This window comes from Onthophagus taurus, chromosome 11 (assembly GCF_036711975.1).
Source record: "Onthophagus taurus isolate NC chromosome 11, IU_Otau_3.0, whole genome shotgun sequence".
NCBI lineage: Eukaryota > Metazoa > Arthropoda > Insecta > Coleoptera > Scarabaeidae > Onthophagus > Onthophagus taurus.
Window position 1 is genome coordinate 6,367,683 of NC_091976.1, and position 25,309 is coordinate 6,392,991.

The 25,309-nt window shown below is 33.5% G+C and overlaps 2 protein-coding genes and 1 long non-coding RNA gene across 3 annotated transcripts in view; 1 reads left to right on the top strand and 2 right to left on the bottom strand.

Annotated features, from left to right (window-relative positions):
• Positions 1-25,309, bottom strand: part of LOC111414325 (uncharacterized) — a 190,907-nt gene that overhangs the window by 112,236 nt on the left and 53,362 nt on the right. The window lies entirely within an intron of this gene.
• Positions 46-4,864, bottom strand: LOC111416597 (uncharacterized). Its single transcript, XR_011641977.1, has 2 exons — positions 915-4,864; positions 46-839 (listed from the first exon to the last, which is right to left on the bottom strand). It is a non-coding gene; the product is annotated as an uncharacterized lncRNA (long non-coding RNA).
• On the top strand, positions 9,593-11,305 carry LOC139432032 (piggyBac transposable element-derived protein 4-like). Its single transcript, XM_071200361.1, has one exon. The coding sequence runs from the start codon at positions 9,593-9,595 to the stop codon at positions 11,303-11,305; it is 1,713 nt and encodes a 570-aa protein (XP_071056462.1).

The window sequence follows — 25,309 nt, forward strand, 5'->3', positions numbered from 1 at the left end:
GATGTTTAAAAAACAATATTAATCCAAAATAAAAAGCGAAACATAATAACATAAATAAACTTTATTATCCAGCGGATAGAATTAATTAGCGTTATAGAAAATAGAACTTAAAAATTAAATAATATTAAACAATGGGTGTTAATTAAATGTTTTTTTTAATATTCGGTCAGTAAGAAAAATCAGCTAACAAGTTATTTTGACAGCATAATATGTTCTTGTAGACTATAAAAAAGCAGCAATAGTTTACTTTTCAAATACTTTTCAGCCGTATTTCTCCATTCACATTTTCTAAGCATATATTTTTTTTACTGTAACGGCTTCGGATAATGTCATTCCACTTTTATGAACGCTGTACAAGCTCTTTATTTCAATAATAGAATCGTCGCCTATAAGACCTATAGGTATACCAGAAAAAAATAATTACTTTTAAATTTTCAATATAGATTAACAATACCATCCGGTGATGCTTCCAAAAAGCTATTATCAATATCTACAAATAAGTCAGCAGGCTTTACTGTAACGCGAAACTTCCTTTCTAATCTTGCACGAGCCACTATTTCTTTTTCACTATCATATCATACCGGCACTTTTAAATAGTTTATTATAAAGTAACCGATATATTAAATTTTGAGAAGTTGTCATTTGGCGTCTTTTAGCTCTAATTTAGCAATTAGTCGAGTTTTTTTTCCCTGAATATAAGTGTCACAAGCATACTGGGCAGAGAGCTTACTCTGCTATTTGATTGCGTTGCTCTGGTGAAACCTCAATGTATCTTAAAAATTGCTGCCCAACCTGTCCACCACCACCTTTTTGTAAGCCATACTTTTGCCATGAATGACCTACGATACAAAAGTCAACAACATTAATTAATATACAATAATTTTATTAGCGATAATTTGAAACAAATAAAATACCTTCATTGTAGCGCAATGCTGTTATATGTGCTCGCGTTTGGAATGAACCTCTCTGGGTTAAATTTAACCTTTTTCCGCAGTTCAATTTTGCCAAAAACGACATACCAATACAGTTCTGCCTTATTGTTCACTTCATTGTGAATCAATTACACGCTTTTCTTAATAAATTTTTTATTGCGCCTATGTAGAAATAATTACAATTAGTAATAGTATACAGGTCATCCAAAAGTATGCAGCAAAATTCAAATCCCATGTACAGCAACTAATTTCAAGTCGAAATGAAAGAATAAAGTTTTTCTGGTCGGCTTTTGCTTTCGAGATATTCGACATTAGTTTTATATGGGTGTGATATTTTATTCATTCAGTTCAACTTGAAATTGGTTGCTCTACACGGGATTTCAATTTTGCTGCCTACTTTTCAATCACCTGTATGTCGTAATAATACATAGTAATACCATACCATTAATGTGATATAAAATTTCAGTTAATCTCAAGCGGTTTATCGTTTCTACGTTTACAACGCCACTCTCTTTGCAAAATCACCACTACAACTGGTGATTTTTAAACACGTGATCGGTGGTTCTGCTTTGTGTGCTCTTTTGGAATTCTTTTATAATTGGGACGGTAATATATTTACGTCCTTGCTAGGTAATCCATCTTTATTTTATGCAAGGATTTTCCATAATTTTTTATTGCATGGTTTGTGCATTCGATTTTTTCAACTCCACACCCATGTTCGCTGTATTTGATATAAAACACTGGAATCCATGGAATTCTACACTTTTGCAAAATCCTTCAACGATTAAATCTGTTTCCATAGCTAAGGAGGATCCTTGCCAGTTTTTAAAACAAATGTGCTCAACTACACTGTTTTGGTTTTGTGCACGAGCACAAATTGAACAATACTTGATTCGCACTCCCAAGAACAATATTTTTCCTGTTCTTGTGCCTATTATAACAACCTTTAAAATTGCAATCCAAAAGAAAATACAAACACGTTTATGATTTACCACTCCAAAAGCCGCGTTGTAGTTGTACCCATACGACCGGTTACTCCAACCACCATCACAGTAGACCGTCAGTACTTTTGTGACGAAGTGTAAATTTAAAGTTTATTTCATAATCATTTTTGACATATTTCCAAAAAAAAGACAATTTTTAGTTATATTCTTTATATACAACATATTTTACTTACCTTACATACAAATCATTTTCTTCTAGATATATTCTTCTAGATAAGATTATATCTGTCAACAAGCTGATTCCGACATACATTAAATACAAGTTACCTCATCACTTGAATAGTACACAGAAACGGCAAATAAGAGAGAAGCATATCAATAATAAAATAAAGAAACAAGACATAAAAATAGACCACAACAGACTACTTTTATTTATATATCACTCACTAATAGATTACATTACTTTGAGCTACAAGAAATTATAGAACAGGCAAAAGAACACAAGAACGGTATCCTTTTCGATAATTGCAGAAGAAAACAAAGAAAGATAGACAAACTCATGGTTGAAAAAAGAAATAAAGAAGAGAAACTACGATTAACTCAACAACAGGAATCGTTCACTTTTCACCCTAGAGCAACAAACCTAACCTACGTAACCGTCACCTCAAGAACAGATTTTCCTCAACAAAGGACACAAATATGCACTACCGAACCACCCCAGACTGAGTCACCTGATTATAGAACTGGAAGCAGCAGCAAGATACAACCAACAAGAGAACACGCAAAGGAGTTAAGAGGTGCGCGAGAGGTTTCTAAAACTAACCGCGAAAATGTTTCGAGTTGGGAAGTATTACTAGCGGGTCTACGATCACCGATCGGCCGCGTCAGTTCATTCGTTTCAATTCGTATATCCTCGTTTTGTTGTATTTTTGTGCAATGTAAAATGTGGGCACGTACAGTGGCGGCGAATCAGTTACTTCTAAAAAACGTAAACGCCTTTGCCAATACAAGCATGATTGGGGACTACTTAGTTTTGGATAAAACCTTGTGAGAACAATGTGTTCAAAGCTATCTGCACATTGTGCAAAATGCACTTCAAAGTGGCCAGTGGCTGACTCCATGACGTAAAACAGCATGACAGGGATGTCGAACATCAGGATAGAGCCAAACAGGTGAAAACCAAGCAATCTGTTGCGGACTTCTTTGGATGCCAAGCGGGCACGTCATCATCGAAGAAAATTCCTGCAGCAGAACTTACAAACGTTTATCATAACATAGTGCATGGACAATCTTACCTTTCGTTAGATTGCACATCTAAACTGGCTCCTATCATATACCCGGACTCCAAAATTGCTGGTGACATGAAATTAATAAGGACTAAAGCATAGCAAGTTCCATACTGGCTCCTCTATCCATAGAACCAGCCGTGAAGTGATTGGTTGAGCAAGACACATTTTATTCAATAGCTACAGATGCAGTAAACCACGGTAACATTAAAATGTATCCTTTAGTGATAAGATACTTCACGCTACACAAGACGGCTTGAGAAACTATTTACTGGATTAATATAAAGACGCTAAAGAGACTTCAAACGATATATTTACAAACTAAATGTTCTGTCGCTGATAGTGACTTACAATGTACAATGTCCATTGTACATTATGATTTGGATTGTTTACTTTATTTTGATTAAAACCTATCAACGTTGCTAGTTGCTATGGAACAAATCGCTAGCAATTTGTACGTAACAAGTAATAACGTTACACTACAAGTAGTTTTACTGTGATGTACTATCGGCCAAACCTTATTTACTACATGGCGCACAGTGGGACAGATTATGATTTTAGCGCGACAAAATTCTGACGGTTAGAAATTTATTGATATAGCGTTGTTATTAAGTTAAGATCATTTAAGGAAACTAATAAAAATGTGCGTTTGTTAATCGTTTTACTCTTTCACGTATTATCAGCTATGTGAAGAGAACATTATAATCATGAAAAATATGCTTCAAGATTTTGATTAATCTGTATATTTTTAAGGCTCTAGAACCGATATTAATAACCATTCAAAGCATTAAGTGTGTGTGCGTGCGTCGGAAAACACAATCAAATCCATCAACCGGAAATGGTACTTTAGCAGAACACATACTTAATATAAAGTAGAAATTCAACTAGAGATAAAGGGACATCATTTTCTAAGTATTTATAATAATGAAAAGCTTTAAGATATTAAATTTGAATTGGTTGTTCTATTTTGACGAAATGGCATGAATGCAAAGGACTATTAACCACACTACCTTTTTTAGTAGTAATTATAAAATAAATAAATTAACGAAAAGTTTAGAAAAACGCAAAATTATTTTCTTCTGCTTCCTCTTCATCGTCATCGTTTTCTTCTTGATCTTCCTCTTCATCATTATTGTCTTTCTCTTGGTTTTTTATTATATTATCTTCTGCTACTTCGCCTTTTTGAATTTTGAGAAGCTGAAGAACCTCGTCCGGCAATGCTTCGCGTTTATGTTTCGGAAGTCCCCGTTTTAATGATATTATAGGATCTGATAAAACAAACATTGTGTTTATCAGATCCTCAGTGGTCACAAGGCGATCCATTTTTCTTGTATGTTTCTCTCGCACCCTCCTGTACACTTTGTTGCACGTTTCTTGTGCTTCTTCTGACATCATTCCTATTATATCAATAAATAATTTAAGCTTTACTTTTTACTATTGTCATTTTTACAGTCTAATGACTCTTTATGTTGTGCAAAAATAAAAAAGTTTAAGTACCTATAGGTAACATACACCTTTTAATTGCTTCCCCTCCGTGCATCAAAATTTTGTGGACACATACTGGCATCCTGTACCAATTATACTTTGATACATATATTTCAGCAGTTTCTTTAGCGTAAACAGAGAAAGCTTCATTGTCAAGATCGTGACCACTCGCTAGTGCAATTTATATTGTTCCAAACCTTCTGATTAACTCACTATCAACTCCTGTTATTTCAGAAACCTTTTCCCAATTTTTGAAAAATTTTCTTCCTATATTGCCAGTGTTTGAGGTACCTTTACCTTGTACGACCTTGTCTACTCGGATCCCTAATGTTCTATACAATTTCTCGTGGATATCTTGCTTTCGAGCTTCAATATCTTCTAGTTGTTCTTGAGTTGCACCACGCTTAGATGGAGCTTTTAAATTCAGCCTGTATCCAATATGTAAAATACACTCTAGAAATCGAATCCATGCATGCAAAATTGTTAAACCGTATTGCAAATTTTTTTCTTTTATGGCACGTTTTCTTACAACCTCTAATTGATTCATTTCAGTGGGTTTGCAACCGCAGATGTAGCAAGTTTGGGTGGTTCCCGAAGTTAGAAAAACTATAGTCTTACCATCCACCTAAAAAAAACATTATTTTTTTTTTAGATTCTATAGAAGAGAAAAGTAGTCTTTTTCTACAGAATCTAAATAAATCACATATAAACCCCTCCCTATAGTTAGGTCACAAATTATTATGAAGATAAATTCAAACAAACACAAATTTAATTATGTTTACCATTGTGAGATGTAAAGTGAAACTGCATTCTACAATACGATCTTCTTCCAGTCTTATTTGCAGAGGAATTAACTCATTAATTTGTTTTTGAACATTTTCTATTTCTGATACAACCAATTCTCTGCTTTCTTACTTATAGATTAACTTTAGAGGTCGACAAAATCGAGTAGATGAAGGTCGCGGATTTTCCCACAGTATCTCTTGCTTTCCCTCATTCAAATTTCTTAAATAAATTGGAACTAAAGTTATTAAAAATAAATCAGCGTCATTGTAGACTGTTGATGTCGGTTTCCGTTTTTACTGGAGTTTGATTGTACTCGCAGTGTCCGCTGCTTCCATCAGCACCCCATTTACAATGTAATTCTAACTTATTAATTCCTAAAGGAATTTTAACATTTACAAACAGTCTTTGCAATGTATGATTTAGCAACATTTGTAAGGGTACTGATGCTCCTAAAAAAAATAAATAAGGTGTTTAAGATAAATACTAATAATAAGGATGAAGCCCAAAACATTTCAAGCATAAAAATCTATATACCAGAATCATTCACAGTCACATTGTCCGGATAGCATTTCTTCTTTGCTTCAGTAATTTTTTGATACATCGGGTATATATTCGCATTGCGTTTTTTGCTTTCTGCTCTCAACGATAAGTATGAAGTTTTCGAAAGGTCGCAGTTTATGAATAGAGCAAGCGCTTCATCGGGAGTCATAGGTACAGGTTTATTAGCATCCGTAAGACTCTCACGATAAACGTTTCTGATATTTACAGGGCGATTTGGGGAGTGCTCTGTACATAACGACAGCAAATCAGCCGCAGCTCGCTTTCCGGTTTTATTTAACTTTGTTTTAGTTGCAAACAATAATTCATTAGGTGGTACAGTATCGGTTAAATATTTTACTTTTCGTTGTTTTGACCGTATACTACTTAATTCAAAATCTTTGGAAGGTCTACCAGGACCATTATTAGTATTAAGGTTTATTACCTCAGGTGCATTTAACTGAGACTTCATTGTTATGTCGAATTTACGTTGCAACCAAACGTGATGCTTTTTTTCAAATGTTGTTTTATTTCTTGATGAACTCTGCCACTTAACACGTAAACTGTGGCAAAAAGTAGTCACTTTTCGCTTTAATTTGGTTTCATAGTGTAATCTTGAACCAATTTGGACGACAAATATTCCATAATAATTTCCTCTGCTTTACTCATATTTCGATTGGCGTAGCAGGCGTGAAATAACTCACCGTTTGTGATGAAATCACCCATTATTAGTACTGAAAAGTACTGATGCTATTAACTTCACTAAGACTTTAATAAAATTCGGATTTTAAAACAGTCGTCCGCACACTCCAAGGGTTTTCCAAACACTGTTTTATTTTTTTATGAATTTGCACACATTCACTTTTTATTTGCACTTACCACTTGATATTTTTTTAACAATTTATTTAACTTAAATTCATCGCCACTCGCTTCGTCCCTTAGCCAATCCCTACATACTCAATCGCGCGCAATGCGCACCGCCTGGATTGAGTACCAACCCACCAGTGTTACAAACTTAAAATAATGAATGTTACTAACTTAAAAGTACCAACGTGATTTGATTGACATTTAGTACATAATAGTTTTTCCTCTTGAAGTCCTAGTTTATATGAAAAATAACAAGTGGGTGTTCAAGTAAAGTACCACTTCCAGTCATGTGACTTTGTTTTAATTTAGATTTTAATAACTTTTCATCGTTTTCAAAACTCACACGAAATTATAATAGATTATATGTTATATGCATTTTTCAAGAAAATTCGACAATTTCGTTATAATTAAAAAAAAACATGGAAATTTAGAATAAAACATGGTGACATGAAAAAAATAACAACAATAAGTACAAAACACATATTATGTAATGTAATTTCTACAGAAATGAAAACTATTCTTATACACTAAGTTTTCAATAAAATAATAATGGCCTGTGTATACATTTATAACATTTTTTTAAAATTTCAATATACACTCTAAAATCTTTAAACAAAACGAGTATAATCATTATCGGCTAGTACTCTAAGAGTATTCATACTAGACAAGTTTTAATTTCTGTAATAGCTAAAGAAGGCATATACAAATAGATTGATAGTATTAATTTTATAGTTTATGGGTATTGCATTTTTTTAATTTTGTCGCGCTAGAATCACCAGCTGTCCCACTGTGTGGCGTAAGGGACAGAAAACAAATCCCCCGCACGGTCGCTTTGCCGACTCATTTTCTCTCGAACCTTTGCTCTAGCCTTGTCGTCTCTTCAACCCTGAAGTGCCGGGCGCCCGATGCCAGCTTAAAGTCGAGCGCGCCTTGGATTCGAACAAAAATACACAATTTCGTTTTTACAATTCAAATAACTGTACCAATGTTATGACGTAGTCGATTTTAAAAATTCATAAAATAGTCAAATATATTCATTAAAATAAAATAATTGAACTTTAATAAGTGAAAAAAATTGTTTCTTAATTTTAAATACGTTTCTGTACTGTATATCTTCGTAAAGTTAAAGAATTTAGTTAAAATTCGATGTAAAAATCGTCTCTTAATTTCCATTAGTAATATTTTTTTTCTAATCTCATTTAAAATGGCATTTTAACCGTTTAATATTATAGAAAGTCTCAATAATTTCAAGCCATTTACGACCATTAATGCGTTTACGCACCGTTTCTTCACATTTTTTTGCGTATTTTTGACATAAGGCTTTTGCGAATTTTTTTTTCTTGAGTTGATATATTTTTTTTGTAATAAGTCTTAAAATTTTACAATAATTTCTCACCTTCATCGTAAATGGGTAAACAATAAACTTTTTATTTTTTGTACACTTTAGTAATGTTAAAAAATTTATTACCTTATTCACATAAGGTAATATAAAATTTCTGTTGAAACTACCTGTAAACTGAATTTTATAGATTGTTATTTATGAGCATGATAATATTCCATATTATAATGAAAAACCATTTGATTTTGAGTATATAATTCATTTATTTACAAAGAAAATTTTATTAATAATAAAACATTTTATTATATATATATATATATATATATATTTTTTTTGCGCAGAGGAGGGGAAAATGCCTTACGCACCCCGGCCTACTGATGGCGCCTATAGTTCGTGGGTCGGAAAAATCGTATTTCGGCCGGGAGTGTGGGACTACAATTAATTAGCACCTGCTACCCACTAAAAACCCCCCCTCTCTTCTCCCGGACCACCCGGATTTCTGCGGAAGTCGTTATATCCAGGATTCAATTGCAAGAAAAGAAATATTGATGGTTAATATTAATTTTATTAAGGTTGTCTCAACTTACCGGCTTCATCTGTCTCAACTCCGGACTCTTCATCCCGCGGGATGAAGAGTTTTATCTTTTTCGTCTTGAGGACCACAGCCAGGTATGCGCTTATTGTTTCTCACTTGGTTTTGTCGGTCAGCATTGAAAAAATTAAAAAGATTTCATCAAATATTAAGAACACTTTAATAATAAAAATTATACCTACTTAACCCTTCGTCTGTAAACCTGGGTATTTCGTGTCCGAGCTACAACTGTTTAGGCAAATAATTTTCTAAGAAGTGAATAGACATAGTTCGGACCCCCACCTAAAAAAAGGTAATGTGTGATAGGTGATGAACGCACAAGGTTAAAGTTTTCATTTTCTGTTGTACAGTTGTTGTTAACAGGTTAAATCTGTAGCGAACACAAAAGACCCAGGTTTACAGCCGGCGTATACTGATCTCGCAGGAAAGTGAAAATTTTTATTTTTGATATAAGATAGTGAAATGAAACTTTTACATTCGAGAACGAGCGCTATTGCGAGCGATAGCGAATTTTAAATGTCACAAATATACTATTATAAATTTGCATTTAAATATGAAATGATAAAACAATAAAATGTTAATTATTTTGCGTTTGTAATTTATTCAGTATCAAATTCTTTGATTATTGTAGCTGGACGTAAAAGTCTTTTACATATAGGACGTAGCGTGCTGTGGACAAAAAACAATTGTTTTGACAGTTGCTAAGTACTGTGTAAACGTCAACTTTTAAAGCAGTATCGAAAAATTTATTTTTTGCATTGACGTTCTTTTTTGACTACAAAAAAAAACAATCAAACAAATTTTTCTCAGTGCTATAACTCAAAATGGCACAACGATCGGCTGACGACGTAGCGCGCGTACTTCGCCAACGTCCAATAATTTCTTATTTTGGAGGCGAAGACAGTGAAGAAGAAATCGATAATGTTGAAGAGGCTGACAGTGATGATAGTGAAAGTCATGTTTCAGATAAACAATCGGAAGAAGACGAAAGTGTAGTTGAGGATGAGCCAGAGACTGTAGAAGGAAGCAGACGTCGAAAATTTGTTTACGGGAAGGATAAGCATCAATGGTGTCTCACTACGCCAGAATCTCGAGGCCGTAGGTCAAATATTACTATCATTTTGCCTAAAGTCATTGGTGCGGCTGCAAGATCACGTACAATTCTAGAAATTTGGAGCACATTATTCACTCAGGACATTTTAAACATTGTTTTGAAATATACTAACGCCGAAATCGAGCGATTTATACAGGACAACAATGATTGTGCATCGTTCCAACCAATTACTTTAAACGAGTTGAAGGCATTTATAGGTCTCCTATATTTTGGCGGCATGCAAAACAATAATCGTGTAAATTTAACGGAGATCTGGTCGCGCGAGTTTGGATCAAAACTGCATAAAGCGACAATGTCACAAAGACGATTCGAATTTATTAGTTGTCGGCTTCGATTTGATGACAAGGCTACACGATCTGCAAGACGCCTTGAAGACGCACTAGCACCAATTCGTCAAATTTGGGATATTTTTATACAGAACTGCCAAAATAACTATACTCCGAGCCAGTTTTTAACTATTGACGAACAGTTATTAGGGTTTCGTGGACGTTTTTCGGGACGTGTTTATATAAAATCAAAACCGGCGCGGTATGGAATCAAAATAGTTTCCATGAATGACGCAAAAACTTTTTATATGTACAATGCCATACCGTACACTGGAAAAGTACAGACAGAACAAGGTGAGAGTGTTCCTTCCTATTACGTGCGTAAATTGAGTGAACCAATTCATAACACCCATAGAAATATTACGTGCGATAATTGGTTCACTTCAGTTGAGATTTGTAACAAAATGAAAAAAAATTTTAATATATCAATGGTAGGCACACTTAGAAAAAATAAGCGTCAAATTCCGGAATCATTCAAAAGAAATGTTTCGATCGGCGCTGCAAGGTATGGTTACGACGGGCAGAACATTTTACTCTCGTATTGCCCAAAGAAAAATAAAGTTGTTTTGTTGTTGTCGTCAATGCATAAAACCGGAAAAGCGTGTGAAAATAATGGAAAGCCGGAAATTATAGAATTTTATAATAAAAACAAATGTGGTACAGATGTCTTTGACCAGCTTTGTGGAAATTATTCCTGCACCCGTACAACCAGCCGCTGGCCAATGCGCTTTTTTTTGGGCATGTTGGATCAGGCCAGTGTTAATGGGTGCATTCTATATAATTTTTTACCTGAAAATGAAAATAAAAATAAAAGAGAGTTTTTAAAAGAACTGTCTCTTGCACTTATAAAACCACATTTACAAGATCGCTTAACGACGAACGGAATGCACAAATCCATAGTCAATGGCATCATAGAGATTTTAGGTTTGAATGAGTTTGACAATCCAATCTTAAAAACAGATAAACTAACGAAGAGAAAGAGATGTCATTTTTGTAAAAGCGATAAAGATAAAAAAACGGGGTATTGCTGCATAAAGTGTCAAAAACCTGTCTGTGAGGAACATCGTTGCGTTTGTTGTGCTCATTGTGTACAATAGTTTTTTTTACTTAAGAAGTAATAATTTTGTTTAATGTTTGGTTAATATGCTTTAATAGTTTTTTGATAAAAAATACTGATATACTTAATAAATAAATACATTAAAATTAGAACAAATAAAATAATACTAATTCCTAACGTTTATTTTATTGTCTATTTTATCTGTACAAACTTAAGCACTTAATATTAAATAAATAAAAGAAAATATTTTTTTGTAAAAATTAGCATTATTTTCATTATCAATTTTCTTTTCAAAAATTTCGATATCTTACTTTTTCAAAAGTTATGATTTTTTTAGTAAATTACTCTTATTAACTGAATTTCTTCATTTGTATAAAAAAATATGTATGCAAAAATAAATTTTTCGATAATTTTATGATTGATTTATCAAGTTGAAGGTTTCGAACATTATCATGAATTGTTTATAAAATTTTTTAAGTGCATTAACAGGATGAAAAAACGGCCGGACCCGAAAGACCCACCTTTACAGACGGAAGGTGCTAGAAAACCGTTTACAGACGAAGGGTTAATAATGAATAAAATTTGTTATGTCAAAATTTAATAATGGGTGTATAACCCGTTATTATTTTGACATTCTTCTAATCGGGATGTCATTGAGCCGACCAATCGCTGACATAAATCCCCGCCACGAAGACTATCCCATTTCCGCATAACGTATTCTTCTAAAATAGCTCGGCCCCGAAATCGTTCATCAAATTCCCACCCGCGTACCATATAACCCCACACCTCTTCAATGGGATTTAAATCGGGCGAGCGTGGAGGCCATTTTAATCGTTCTACGTTATTATTGTCTTGAAACCACTCCTCGACTAACCGAGCGGTATGAATGGGGCTGTTGTCTTGTACAAATGTTAGAACCTCCACCTCATCCTCAGGATATACTGCCCTCACACTTGGAATAAAAATTTCTTCCAAAACCCCAACATAATGCCGAGCAGTAAATGTTGGGGGCGAAACTTTAACCAACGCTCCAGGCCCGGCATCGCCGATCCAACCCCATACACCTGATAAACAGTTATTGTGGTAATTGTAGTAATTCGTCAGATATCATCATCATAGAGTAGTTACAAGGTTCTAGAGCTTACCAAGTGAGACTCGTCCACTGGTTGCCATCGTAACGACATTTTCGGCGTCATATCTCGTCCCACTACGATGCCAAACTCGCTGTTTCGAATTTTGGTATGACAAAAACGTCTTTTCATCCGAAAATATGACACCTCGCCAATCCCGGTTTATATTTTCTTCACAAAATCTCAATCTGTGCTGGGCATTCTGGGGTGACAGCTGAATTTTTTCTGCCCGTATTCTAGCCCGCAAACCTATAAAATTATTAAAATTGTTTAGTCATTCTGCTATTTTCTATGTATTACTTTAAAACACCATTCTCGTTTAAACGGTTTCGAATTGGTTTGGAATTCCTGCCGGATAGCTCTTGATGGGCAAGTTGGGTGCATACGAGCATAATTGACAATTCGCTCATCTTCATCGGCAGTTGTTTTTCTTGGCACTCGTGTGCTCTTTAAACCCCTCTCGCCATTCAAAGCGCCTCGCCTTATCCATTTGTTTACTCTCCATCTCTACCAACAAAGCGAAAAATAGAACCACAAAGAATTTCATGTTTTCAAAAATAATTCAAGTAACCCTTTTGATTAATGTATTCCATTATTCTTGGCAAATCAAAATGATTATTATAGAGCTCCTTAAAATACACCCAAGTTTCATTAAAAATCGGGCAAATTTTACTTCAAATTCACACAGATTTTATTGCCTTCTAAAAACAAAATTGATGGGCAGATCAGAAGCACAAAATTATTTTATTAAAAGTTAAACTATTGTGTATTTACATTGTCAAAATGATTATAATTGGTAGATGATAAAATCGGAATTAAGCTTACTATATAATCATAACATTCAAAATTATTCAATCTTGCCGACAAATTCACTTGGTTGCAAATTTGATGAATGGTTATTCCGGCCTCCGCCAGAGCACATATTCGCAGTCTTTGTGCAAAACTACTTTCCGGTTGACCTAACACCTTCATCGTGAATACTTAACACTAAATTATCGCTGCCTTAATACTCTAATTTAACACTATCAAAAGCAAAAAAAAACAAGAAACCGCTACGAAAAATAACAATAAATTAATACTATCTTAATATAAAAATAACGCAGTCGTAAGACTATCAAAATCAAATATAAAGAAGAAAACGCTCAGCAAAAAATAGCAAAACACTATCAACAACCGCTCACGATCGCCAAAAGCAAAGTGATGTCCAAACGAAACTTAAAAGAATAAATACCATCAAAAAATTAAAATTCTAGGTAATTGCGTTATCTCATTTTTTTATGACTATCGCAAACCGTTTGTAAAATCTTACCGCGCGACATTTAAAGAGACGGGGATGTTTCCCAGAATTGAACGGTAACAGCTGACAAACTCTAAACGAAAATTAAAATAAATATTTTGTTGTATTTTATTATGAATGATTTAATTAAGGAATTTCGTAAAATTTTGACAGATAATAATTTTCAATCAAAAGTAAACGTTACAATAATAATTACAATAAGATTACAATAAACTATTTTTAATATATTTTTAATACTTTTTTTTTAAAATATTTATTTATTATTATTGTAATGTTTTATATATATAATTACATGTATGCCTTACGCACCTCGGCGCGTATGGGGTGCGTAAGGCATTTTCCCCTCCTCTGCGCAAAAAAAAAAAATGTATATATAATAAAATGTTTTTTATCATGCTCATAGATAACAATCTATAAAATTCAGTTTACAGGTAGTTTCAACAGAAATTTTATATTACCTTATGTGAATAAGGTAATAAATTTTTTAACATTACTAAAGTGTACAAAAAATAAACAGTTCATTGTTTACCCATTTACGATGAAGGTGAGAAATTATTGTAAAATTTTAAGACTTATTACAAAAAAATATATCAACTCAAGAAAAAAAAATTCGCAAAAGCCTTATGTCAAAAATACGCAAAAAAATGTGAAGAAACGGTGCGTAAACGCATTAATGGTCGTAAATGGCTTGAAATTATTGAGACTTTCTATAATCTTAAACGGTTAAAATGCCATTTTAAATGAGATTAGAAAAAAATATTACTAATGGAAATTAAGAGACGATTTTTACATCGAATTTTCACTAAATTCTTTAACTTTACGAAGATAGACAGTACAGAAACGTATTTGAAATTAAGAAACAATTTTTTTCAGTTATTAAAGTTCAATTATTTTATTTTAATGAATATATTTCACTATTTTATGAATTTTTAAAACGACTACGTCATAACATTGGTCCAGTTATTTGAATTGTAAAAACGAAATTGTGTATTTTTGTTCGAATCCAAGGCGCGCTCGACTTTAAACTGGCGTCGGGCGCCCGGCATTTCAGGGTTGAAGAGACGACAAGGCTAGAGCAAAGGTTCGAGAGAAAATGAGTACGCCCCTCCAGTCTCCGATTCTTCGGCCGTACTCGGCAAAGCGACCGTGCGGGGGATTTGTTTTCTGTCCCTTACGCCATGTAGTAAATAAGGTTGGGGCGATAGTACGTCTAGCAGTATGCGCAGGAGCGCCATCATGTTGAAATAGTTATTTACGATACAAATGCGGAAAGGCTCGCTTTTCACATGAGTACGCTAGTTTGAAAAATCCTTTCCGCATGAGTATTGTACAATATTTTTTGTAACGAATAAAACGTCCCTGTGTGACGATATGAGTTGCATGTGGGGTTTTTGACAGGAAAAAAATCAACCGAAATTCAAAACGTCAATATTGATTGCAAATTGATTTTTATAGATTTTTTTAAATATTTTAAAACTGTGTTTATACATTCGTGTGTATCTGCACACGAATGTATAAAACGTTCTTATTAACCTTTTTCTATAAACATGCACATTTGGTCATTTGTTTATTTTTACTAATGGGTTGGTAACACGTCAAATCGAAGGTGACTAAATTTTTTGAATTTCAATTGTCATTACTTTTTAATTTAATTTGAACAATGTCATATTTCGACGAAGAAATTATGTGTACACCACCTGAGGTAAAAAAACGAGCAAATGATGCTGTTTCGCAAATTATACCACAAAAAAGTTTCTGTCGTTATCAAAGAAATTATGACAAATTTCTTGAATGGTGCAGACAGCAAGAAATGAAAAATTCCCCGAAAATGTGCTGTTAGCTCATTTTGAGCAGTATCAAAGTAGAAAATCGTGTTGAAATTTTGTTTAATAACATATAATAATGTTGACATTTCAAAATATTCGAAATTAATTGCGTTTTTAAAAAGAATCACAGAGCATCACATATCTAAAAAAATCTGCAGTTTTAGACGAAGAACAAATAAATAAATTTTTGGATGAAGCACCCGACAATGTGTTCCTTATGATGAAGGTATTTAATTAAACGTGCAAACAGTTAAATGCTTTTATTATTAATATTTTTACATTTTCATTAGGTATGTTTAATATTAGGGATTTCTGGTGCACTAAGACGTGAAGAATTGTGTAAAATGAAGACCAGCGACATTTCATTTCGTGATGATGTGGTTGTAATAACCATTCCAGAAACTAAAACTGGTACTCCCAGATCATTTGCGATTACAGATCGTCAGTGGATTAATAAGCTGAAAATATACAAAAATTTCGCAAAAAAAAATAATCAACGTTTTTTGTTAACATATCATAGAGGAAAATGCATTAACTCACCTGTGGGAATAAACACCATTGACAAAATCCCAATGAAAATTGCCGAATTCTTAGGAATTGAAAATCCTTCGATATTTACCGGCCACAGTTTTCGTAGAAGTTCAGCTACCATGTTGGCAAATCATGTCGAAGATCATTGGCTTTAAACGATTAGGAGGATGGAAATCATCATCAGTTGCTGAATCTTATATTGAAGATTCTTTACATAGTAAAATTGCATTGTCAAAGAGAATTCAGTCAGCACAAAGCCCGTATCGTTCCAATGATCAAACAACAGTTAGTATCAATGAATCGCAACAAACATTTTCTGCAGTGAATACCACTCCTGGTCTTTCAGGAGTAGAAATTAAAAATTGTGCTAACTGCAACATCAATATAAAAGTTTTTAATAATTGCACTGTTTCTTCAACGTCTCTTGAAAAATAATTAATCAGGAATAATTTTATTGATATGTAATGTTAATACAAATTACTTACGTTTTTGTTTATATATTTTACGTTTTTGTTTAACGTTCTTTCTTCCATAATAAACATATTCATAAATAATAAAAATATTTGATACTTGATATTTTTATAACTATCGTTTTAAAACTATTTTAATACATAAATAAAACCAATTCGACAAAGCTGTCATAATTCGAGGTTAGATCATGCCACAAAACCATGGACGTAGAAGAAAGGGGACGCGACATCATCATTAGGGCTCGGATTTTATGCAAAATGCATCTTCTTTATTTTCTGGAATATTTTTTTCAAAATTGGTTTCTGGGCGAATTACATAAAAATAAGGCAGATGGTACAATAAAAAAATTGCATATTTTGCATATTTTTACAATTTTTTTGATTGTTGCATAAATTGGCCTTTTACTGCATATTTTCGCATATTTTGTGATTTTACTAGATTTGTTTCTTGTTGCTTAATAAAATAAATATAATGACTGCGTGATTTTTAAATATGCGAACATACCTTTTAGTTTAAAGCACAATACAGGAAATTTTTTGATTGCGGTTTGGTTTCTTGTTTACAACGATTCACAGCAACATGCGGAGAATCCCTAGCGCTATTGAGTTTACGTTTAAGGAAATCCCCAACCATAGTTACTGTGGCTGTGTTCAGTGTGAGTGAACATTAATCTACCAATCTATAACAACAATGCCTAAAGTGATATCGTGTCTTGTGTCCCAGTGGATAAAAAGTTATCCCGAACTAAATTTAAATAATGAGGAATTATTTTGTAAAACTTGTGCAATAAAGTTGTAAGTATTTTTTTCAAAATTATGTCGTAGCGTTTTAGACAAAGATTTAAGTTAAAAATTAGAGTTTTCAGAGGAGTTGCTAATGGTTTGTTTCGAAATTGTATTTCTCATAGATTTTTACACTAGGAGTTAAAAAAAATGGAAAACTGTTAAATTAAAACTAAATAAAACTACATTAAATTTCGTCCCATCTTCTTGGAATATGTTTTTACATATGTTTCTAGGCAATCGACAATAAAAAATACGAATCTGTTTTATAGTCTCAGAATTAAATTTTCATCTGTTAGAGTATCTATAGCTAACTTTTTTAATTATTCTTTTTTAAGATAACGTGTGAGAGGAAGAAAATAAATAGAACAACATGTGAAAAGTGCAAAACATATATAAAAATGTGAAAGAAATAGGTTGATAACAACTATAAGAAAGCTATGTATATGTTTATATGAGGAGCAGACTTTCTATATGCATTTTGTCCAAAATTTGAAATTTTTAACTAAAGATAGTGTAACAATCTAGAAACAGTTTGCTATCATTTTATATATGATAGGACTTTCTAAAAGCATTATCTCCCAAGTAAAATAGATTATGAAAACCGCTTGGACTATCCATATGCTGTATGTCCATATGCAGTGGACAAACCATACCAGCTATTTGATTGTCGCTATCCGTTAAATGTCACTCGTTAGTATTCTGTTTTCGTTTATTAACCCTTAATTAGCTAAGTTGATCGTTCACATAATGAATGAAATCGGTGAAGCACAGCATGTAGTCGGTGATGTTGACCGAGGAACCGGAAAGCGACAAAGAAAGTTTTAATAATTTTGTTGGTTATGTTTTTATTAAATATATTGTTTTTTTTATTTTTATCATTTGTTAAGGCATTCAGACCATTTCCCTAATTTGGAACACATTGACTTTTCCTGTACCCATAAACGTAAAGATTTTCGATGTCATGAATAGGGCCCGGAACTTTTGTAACGGTACGATACGATTTACCCCCTCCACTTATTCTCCTAGAAAATGATCGGTTGTTATTGACGACCGACGATCGGTTTTTTATTGCGCATCAATGTCAACATTGTCAACTGTCAGTACGATTTCACTGTTGTCCAAATGTGCAGTATTCGATAGCTTTTCATCCGCATAATTTCGTCAAATTTGCTATTTATCTTTCTTTAGTTACCTTTAATTGGAAGTTGGAGTTCTGTTTGAGTTCGTATTATTGTTTTTTTTAAGAATTGTTTTTAGTTTCCTTGTGGTAAAATTGTTGTTCGGATTTGAGAATTGTTCAACAAATTGCCGAAAACAATATACCTTTAACTCTTAAGGAAAAATATGGTTCAATAGCTCAGTATTTTATTTATGCTCTATTTACAAGTTGTGATGTTGAAAGATTATTTTCTAGGTACAAACTCATTTTAACGTCAACTAGAACGTCATTTACAGAAGAAAATTTAGGGATGGTTGTTTCAATATGCGTTAACAGCATTTTTTTTTATATCCGTATCCGATTTGTGATTGATATTACAAATCGGATCATGTTTTTTTGAATTAAAGTTATAAAATATATTTTTTTTAAATATTTTCAAATCGTACTGACAGTTGACACTGACGTGTAATAAACCGATTGTCGGTCGTCAACAACAACCGATGAGGTGAGTTGACTTGACGCCACCGCCTTGTTTTCTAGGAGAACAAGTGGTGGGGGTAAATCGTATCGTTCCGTTACAAAAGTTCCGTGCCCTAGTCATGAAATAAGCAAAGACGATATTATAAAAGAAATTAGAAATAATTTTTTTAAAATAAAAAATAAAAATCTTCAAGATAATAAACTAGGAAATTTTATAGCTATTGATAAACCAAGGAGAGTTAGAAATCGAAAACCTGAAAAAAAGATAGCCCATAATTTCACTATAAAATATTTTGTAAGTTTTATTTCGTATTCTTTTTCTGTCTGTAAGATGTAAAAAATACTATTAATACTTTTTGTAGGTTTGGAAGGATCAGGAAAAAATTAACATTTGCCAAAAACTGTTCCTAAAAGTATTCAGTGTAACTCAGAGACGTGTTAATACTATTGCTGAGAAAATTTAGTCTGGTTGTGGTATTGTTGAAAAACGTGGGGGAGACAAACGCTCTTTCAAGAATGTTGATAGACTTGAAAATGTGAAAAAATTTATAGCCGGATTAAAAGGACATGAGAGTCATTACGGGCGCGCTAAATCTCGCCGAATTTACTTACCATCAGAACTGAATATCACTGTGTTATGGAAACTGTACAACGCAAATACGGTAGAAAATTTAAAAGTAAATTACAAGTACTTTAGCAGAATATTCAGTAATAAGTTTAACAGTGCATTCGGAAGCCCTGCCACAGCAGTGATGCCAGATAAGGGATTTTATCCCTAATCTGGCATTTTAGGGACAAATCCGACTAAAAGGGATAATGGGATTTTTGATTGATTTCTAGGGATTTTACTCAAGTATTCACATATTGTTCGCCACCACGGTTATTGCTTATTTTAAACTATTTAATTATTAATCCACAATAAACTCGTGCCGTCGGTGTATACATAATATAGAGTAGGATACATACCAACAATACAGACATTCTGCGCCATCTAGTAATGGGTAACAGAATGTTTAGTAAATTGATTTGAAGGCAGCTATTTTATTTACGGTATCCGGAGAAGTAACATTGCGTTGCCCGGGGATTTACCGAATAAAGTTATTCTAAATAAAATTTAGTGCAGCGTTCAGTTTATGACTCGAGTTTATGACAGTTCACATAACGGCAACTAGCAAATTCGTGTATTGTTTGCGAAAAATGAGCTCTTCATCAGACGACGCCGATGAAATGTAAGTTTAAATTTATTCATATTGACTATATGTGGCTCACTATGTTTAATTAACCTTAACAAAAGGCCTTTGTCCCTTAATGGTGAAGAATCCCCACAATCGTCAACGTCTCGCGATGATGTCCGAACGCCAATTAAGAAGCTGAAATTACAGAAAGTGCGTCACAAGCTATCTAAACAGAAACAATACGCTCAAAAATTTAGACCAGAATGGAAGTAGCATCCTCATTTTAAGGGCTGGCTAACAGAACATCCATCCGGCGACAAGACCCTTTGCATGTGTACAGCATGCAATGCTGAATTGAAATGCGGCAAATCGGAATTGGTGCGGCACACTACGAGAGCTAAACACAAGAAAAATGTCGCCAAAGTGAGGGGTTTACAACCGGTTACTGCTTTATTTAATTTAAGTGCGTCAAATAAAAGCAAAGTGACAACTGCTGAAATTAAGTTAGCTAACCTTGTAGCGCATCATAACGTAGCATATCAGTTCGCCGATCATTTAATTCCAGTTTTGAAAGATTGTTTCCCTGATTCGAGTATTTTAAAGGACGTACAACTAGGACGTACAAAAACTGTTAATATAATCAAAAATGTAATCGCCCATAAAGAAACCGCTGATCTTTCTAAATTACTGGCAACAAAATACTTTAGTGTCTTGATTGATGAAAGCACCGATGTAGCTATTAATAAATTACTATGTATTGTAGTAAAGTACGTCGATGATTACGGCAAAATATGTGACAAGCTTTTACAGTTGATAACAATTGATGCGAGGGATTGTAGTGCCGAGAAACTATTTCTAGCATTCAGTAACTGCCTAACATCAAAAGGTATTTCTATCTCTAATGTGATAGGACTTTCTTCAGATAACGCCAGTGTCATGGTGGGAAAAAACAACTCTTTTATGACGCGCCTTCAAGCAGAAACAAAAACTCTTGTAGTTTTACCCTGCATATGTCATTCTTCTGCTTTAGTGGCAAGTAGAGCCTGCTCGAAATTGTCACGGACTCCAGAAGAATTTTTACGGAACATGGCTAGCTACTTTTCGGTGTCGGCAAAGAGAAGTGCACAACTTGCTGAAATGCAATTTTTTTCCTTAGTGAACAGAAGAAAATGTTAAAGTTATCTGTTACTAGATGGCTTTGCATGCAACATGTAGTTGAGCGAGTTTTAGAAAATTGGGACGTTTTGATCGAATATTTCAGACTAGAGATGTTAGAGGAAAACTCGAAACTCGTGGCCACCCTTTTTGAAGAACTCAACAACAAAAGCACAAAGGCTATTCTGCTGTTCCTCAATCATATTCTGAAGTACTTCAATACCTTTAATGCTTTGTTCCAGGGCAAAAAACTCTTAATTCATGAACTGTCGACTGAGTGTAAGAAAATATATAAAAGCATAACCATGCACTACATTAAGCCTGAATATTTAAATGATTTTCAATTCAACTGCAAAAATCCACGACATTTTCTGGATCTCAAGGATATAGACCTAGGACAAAATTGTAACACTCTGTTACAAAATTTACCGGAACCGGTGCAAATATCAATTAAAAAATTGTGTTTGAAGTACCTCATAACTGCTGCTAAGGAGATACAAAAGCGATTTCCTTTACACGACGATTTTTTTAACAGTTTAATCTTTTTGAACCCTGCAGTTGCTAAAAGCATTAGTAAGCCGGACAGCTTAAAATCCTTAAAAGTAGTGTGATCTAAATTTATCTCTTTAGAGGAAATAAATGGAGATCGAATTGATTTTCAGTGGAAAAAGATAGCTATTGACTATAGTGAAAGCACTGAACCCCCAGAACAATCCGTTGAAGAATTTTGGTTCAAACTAGGACAATATACAAATTTCAACGATGAGAGAGAATTTAAAGATATAGCTACAATAGCTACCTTGTGCATGTCGTTGCCTCATAGCAATGCACAAACAGAAAGAGTTTTTTCTGCAGTAACTGATGTAAAAACAAAAAAAAAGAAATAAATTAAGTAGCGAAACACTAAACGCCATTTGTGTTACTCGTTTCTCTAGTGCCAACTGCTGCCAACCTCCTTATTTATGTAACTTATGTTGTTATTAGTATTTTTGTGAAATAAAAATATATTTGGCTAATTTTAACTTTTTATTTGTTCGTTACAAATAATATGCATGTCAATGATTCTGTGCTTTGGAGATATTCTAGCGATTTTAGAGTGTTTACAATTTAGGGATATACTAGGGATTTTTTCATGGACATCTAGTGATTTCTTGTTGGAGCAATATGGCATCACTGTGCCACAGACGAGTGTGGTTTTTGTGTTAGAACTCAAACTTCTATTACCAATTGCAAAGTTAAAAATGAGATAGAGAACTTGAAAATTGCCCTACGTGTACATAAAGTGCGAGCTAAAGAATTTTTTAAACTACTGAAGGAAAAACCTACTCACAGTGCTTCATATTGTTTTGACCTCCAACAAGTAAAAGTTTTACCGAAAGTTCCTATCCAAGCAGCATTTTATGCTCAGCAATTTTCTTTTTATTGTTTTTGTGTTACTGACGTAGATATTAAAAAACCAATATTCTACACGTGGATGGAACACCAGGCGAAAAGGGGATCTGCAGAAACAAGTTCGGCTTTACACGATTTCCTTAATAAGGAAGAATTTGGGCCAGATATTAAGCAAATAAGGCTATTCGCAGATGGATGTGCCGGACAAAATAAAAACGCGCATATGATGCACATGCTTATGCTATGGTTACACAGGGATGCTCCGAGATCTGTTGAATCAGTGGTAGTGATATTGCCAATACGGGGACATTCGTAGATGCCAGCAGACCGTGTTTTCGGGCAAGTTGAAAAAGTTATACGATCGTACACCACAATAAAGTCTCCTTTAAAATACTATGAAATTTATTCAAAAAAAGGAGAAGTTCGAAAGCTCGGTACAGACTGGATTGTTTCCGATGTCAAGGTCGCATTAAATTCTTTAAAGAAAATTGAAGGGATTAGTGCTGCAAAACGAATAATTATCAAGCGATCTAAAAATGATAATATTATTTTACTTAAAACCGAGTTGTTTTATAGAAATGATGATCCTTCTAAACCATTTCAGACGCTATTAAAACGTGGAAAGAAGTTGAGTACTATACAATTACCGAATGTTGCACTCCAAAATACTATTAAACCAAAAAAGCTTAAGAGCCTTTCAAATCTATTAGTGGAACTCTCAGGGGCAAACTGGATCAATGATCCTGAACTTACATGGTTACAGTCAGTTTTCTCCTACCATGGCGGTGAGACTGATAACGTTGATGATAACCAACTAGATGCTGATGAAGATAATGGTATTGAAGAGGGTGATATGTTATGCGATTGCAATAACGAGGAAGAAGAACCTTACGGCGTATAGTATGCGATTCGTTTACTTTCTTGCTAGTTTTTATAAAAATAAATAAAATATTTTTATTCCAAATGAATTATTATCTTCTTCTACCATTATTAAGTTTTAAGCTTTTTTGTGTTATTACACCTCTACAGTCCAGTTTTATAAAGCTCAATAAAATTTAATTAACATTCGATTAATTTCCATGATTAAACATATTTCCGGTGAACCCAATGGTTGAAATATGCGTATCCATGGTAAATAATCGCACGCTAATGTAATTTGAGCTTTATAAAACTGGACCACAATAAATCAGAATGGATTTTGTTTCTGAGTGACAACCTAAATGCAGTTAGCCCAAGCTTTTTTCAACTTTTTTGGGAAATAATTGAAACTAGATTTTTGCATATAGGTATCGTATTTACACGATTTTTTATATGTTTTTTAAGAATATTCATTTATTACTAAATGATTCAGCAAGGATGCAACAAGTTTTGTTTATTTTGGAAAAATGTAAATAATGGACAAAATGCATATAGAAAATCTGGTCCTCATATACCTTATGCTATAGGCATATATTTTTGCATATTTTTGCATATTTTTTGCATATTTTGAATAAAAAGCTTGCATATTTAAGTATGGCGCATATTTCCTATAATTTGACTGCATAAAAATCCGAGCTCTAATCATCATATATATTACTTACGAAGTCGCGTTATCGAAAGTCAGACGGAGATGGATTTATGGAAAGCCGTTAGATTCGTCTTATTAACTTTCGTCGCTATGCGAACTTGCTGGAAATAGGTATCCTAGATGCTATGAGTACAAAAATATAGTTTTTCCGCATCACGTAAAGGTAAATCATCAACATATCTTTCAATGTGGTTTGTTAATATGTTTAAATACTGTTCCGCATTTAAATTTTTTTGGTATATTTGATATGCTAAAACTTCATTATTTAGCAATGCTACCCATACGTTAAAGCCAAAGCGGCCTTGAGTACGCCTTTCAATGGTATTTTGGGGATAAACGTTCGACCATATATGTTGGTTATTTCTGTTAAATATCCCCGCACTGCTAATATGTGCTTCATCGGTCCAGATAATTGCTCTACTGAAACCTGGGTTTTCATTAACCTGAACTACATACCACCGACAAAATTCAAGCCTTCTTTGGGTATCACCATCTCGTAAATGATGCATGATACAACGGTTTCTCGAAATGCCAAGATCACTCTCCATTTCGCGGCTTGATATCGACGAATTAGCTGTAAGTGCCGCTAAAACATTTATTTCTTCGTCTTCAATTTCTTTATAATACGAATTTGGTTTAGGCTTTTTAAAACAATCAAATGTTAGCGTTCTTTTATGTGTGGTGCGGCTTTTGTACGATAGATGGCGTGGGGAGGTTCTTGTGGTGTGTATATTTAAAAACTGGCACATATGTAGTCATAAGGTTTAGAGTAGAGCAGTTTAAAAAACCGTTGGATTAAGTGTAACCGTTGGATAATAAAGAGTTGTTTAGCCATTCAGAGGAGTGTGTTTAAATAGTTAACATATCAGAAGTGGGATAGGGATAAGTTCTACTGTGAAGTGACCAAAAGTCTGGACCTACTGTGAAGTGCACAAAAGTCTGGATCTACTGTGAAGTGCCCAAAAGTCTGGACCTGCTGTGAAGTGCACAAAAGTCTGGATCTACTGTGAAGTGCCCAAAAAATCTGGACCTACTGTGAAGTGAAGTGCACAAAAGTCTGGACCTACTGTGAAGTT

Coding starts and splice junctions, on each gene's coding strand:
- LOC139432032 (XM_071200361.1), top strand. CDS start 9,593: ATGGCACAACGATCGGCTGACGACGTAGCGCGCGTACTTCGCCAACGT.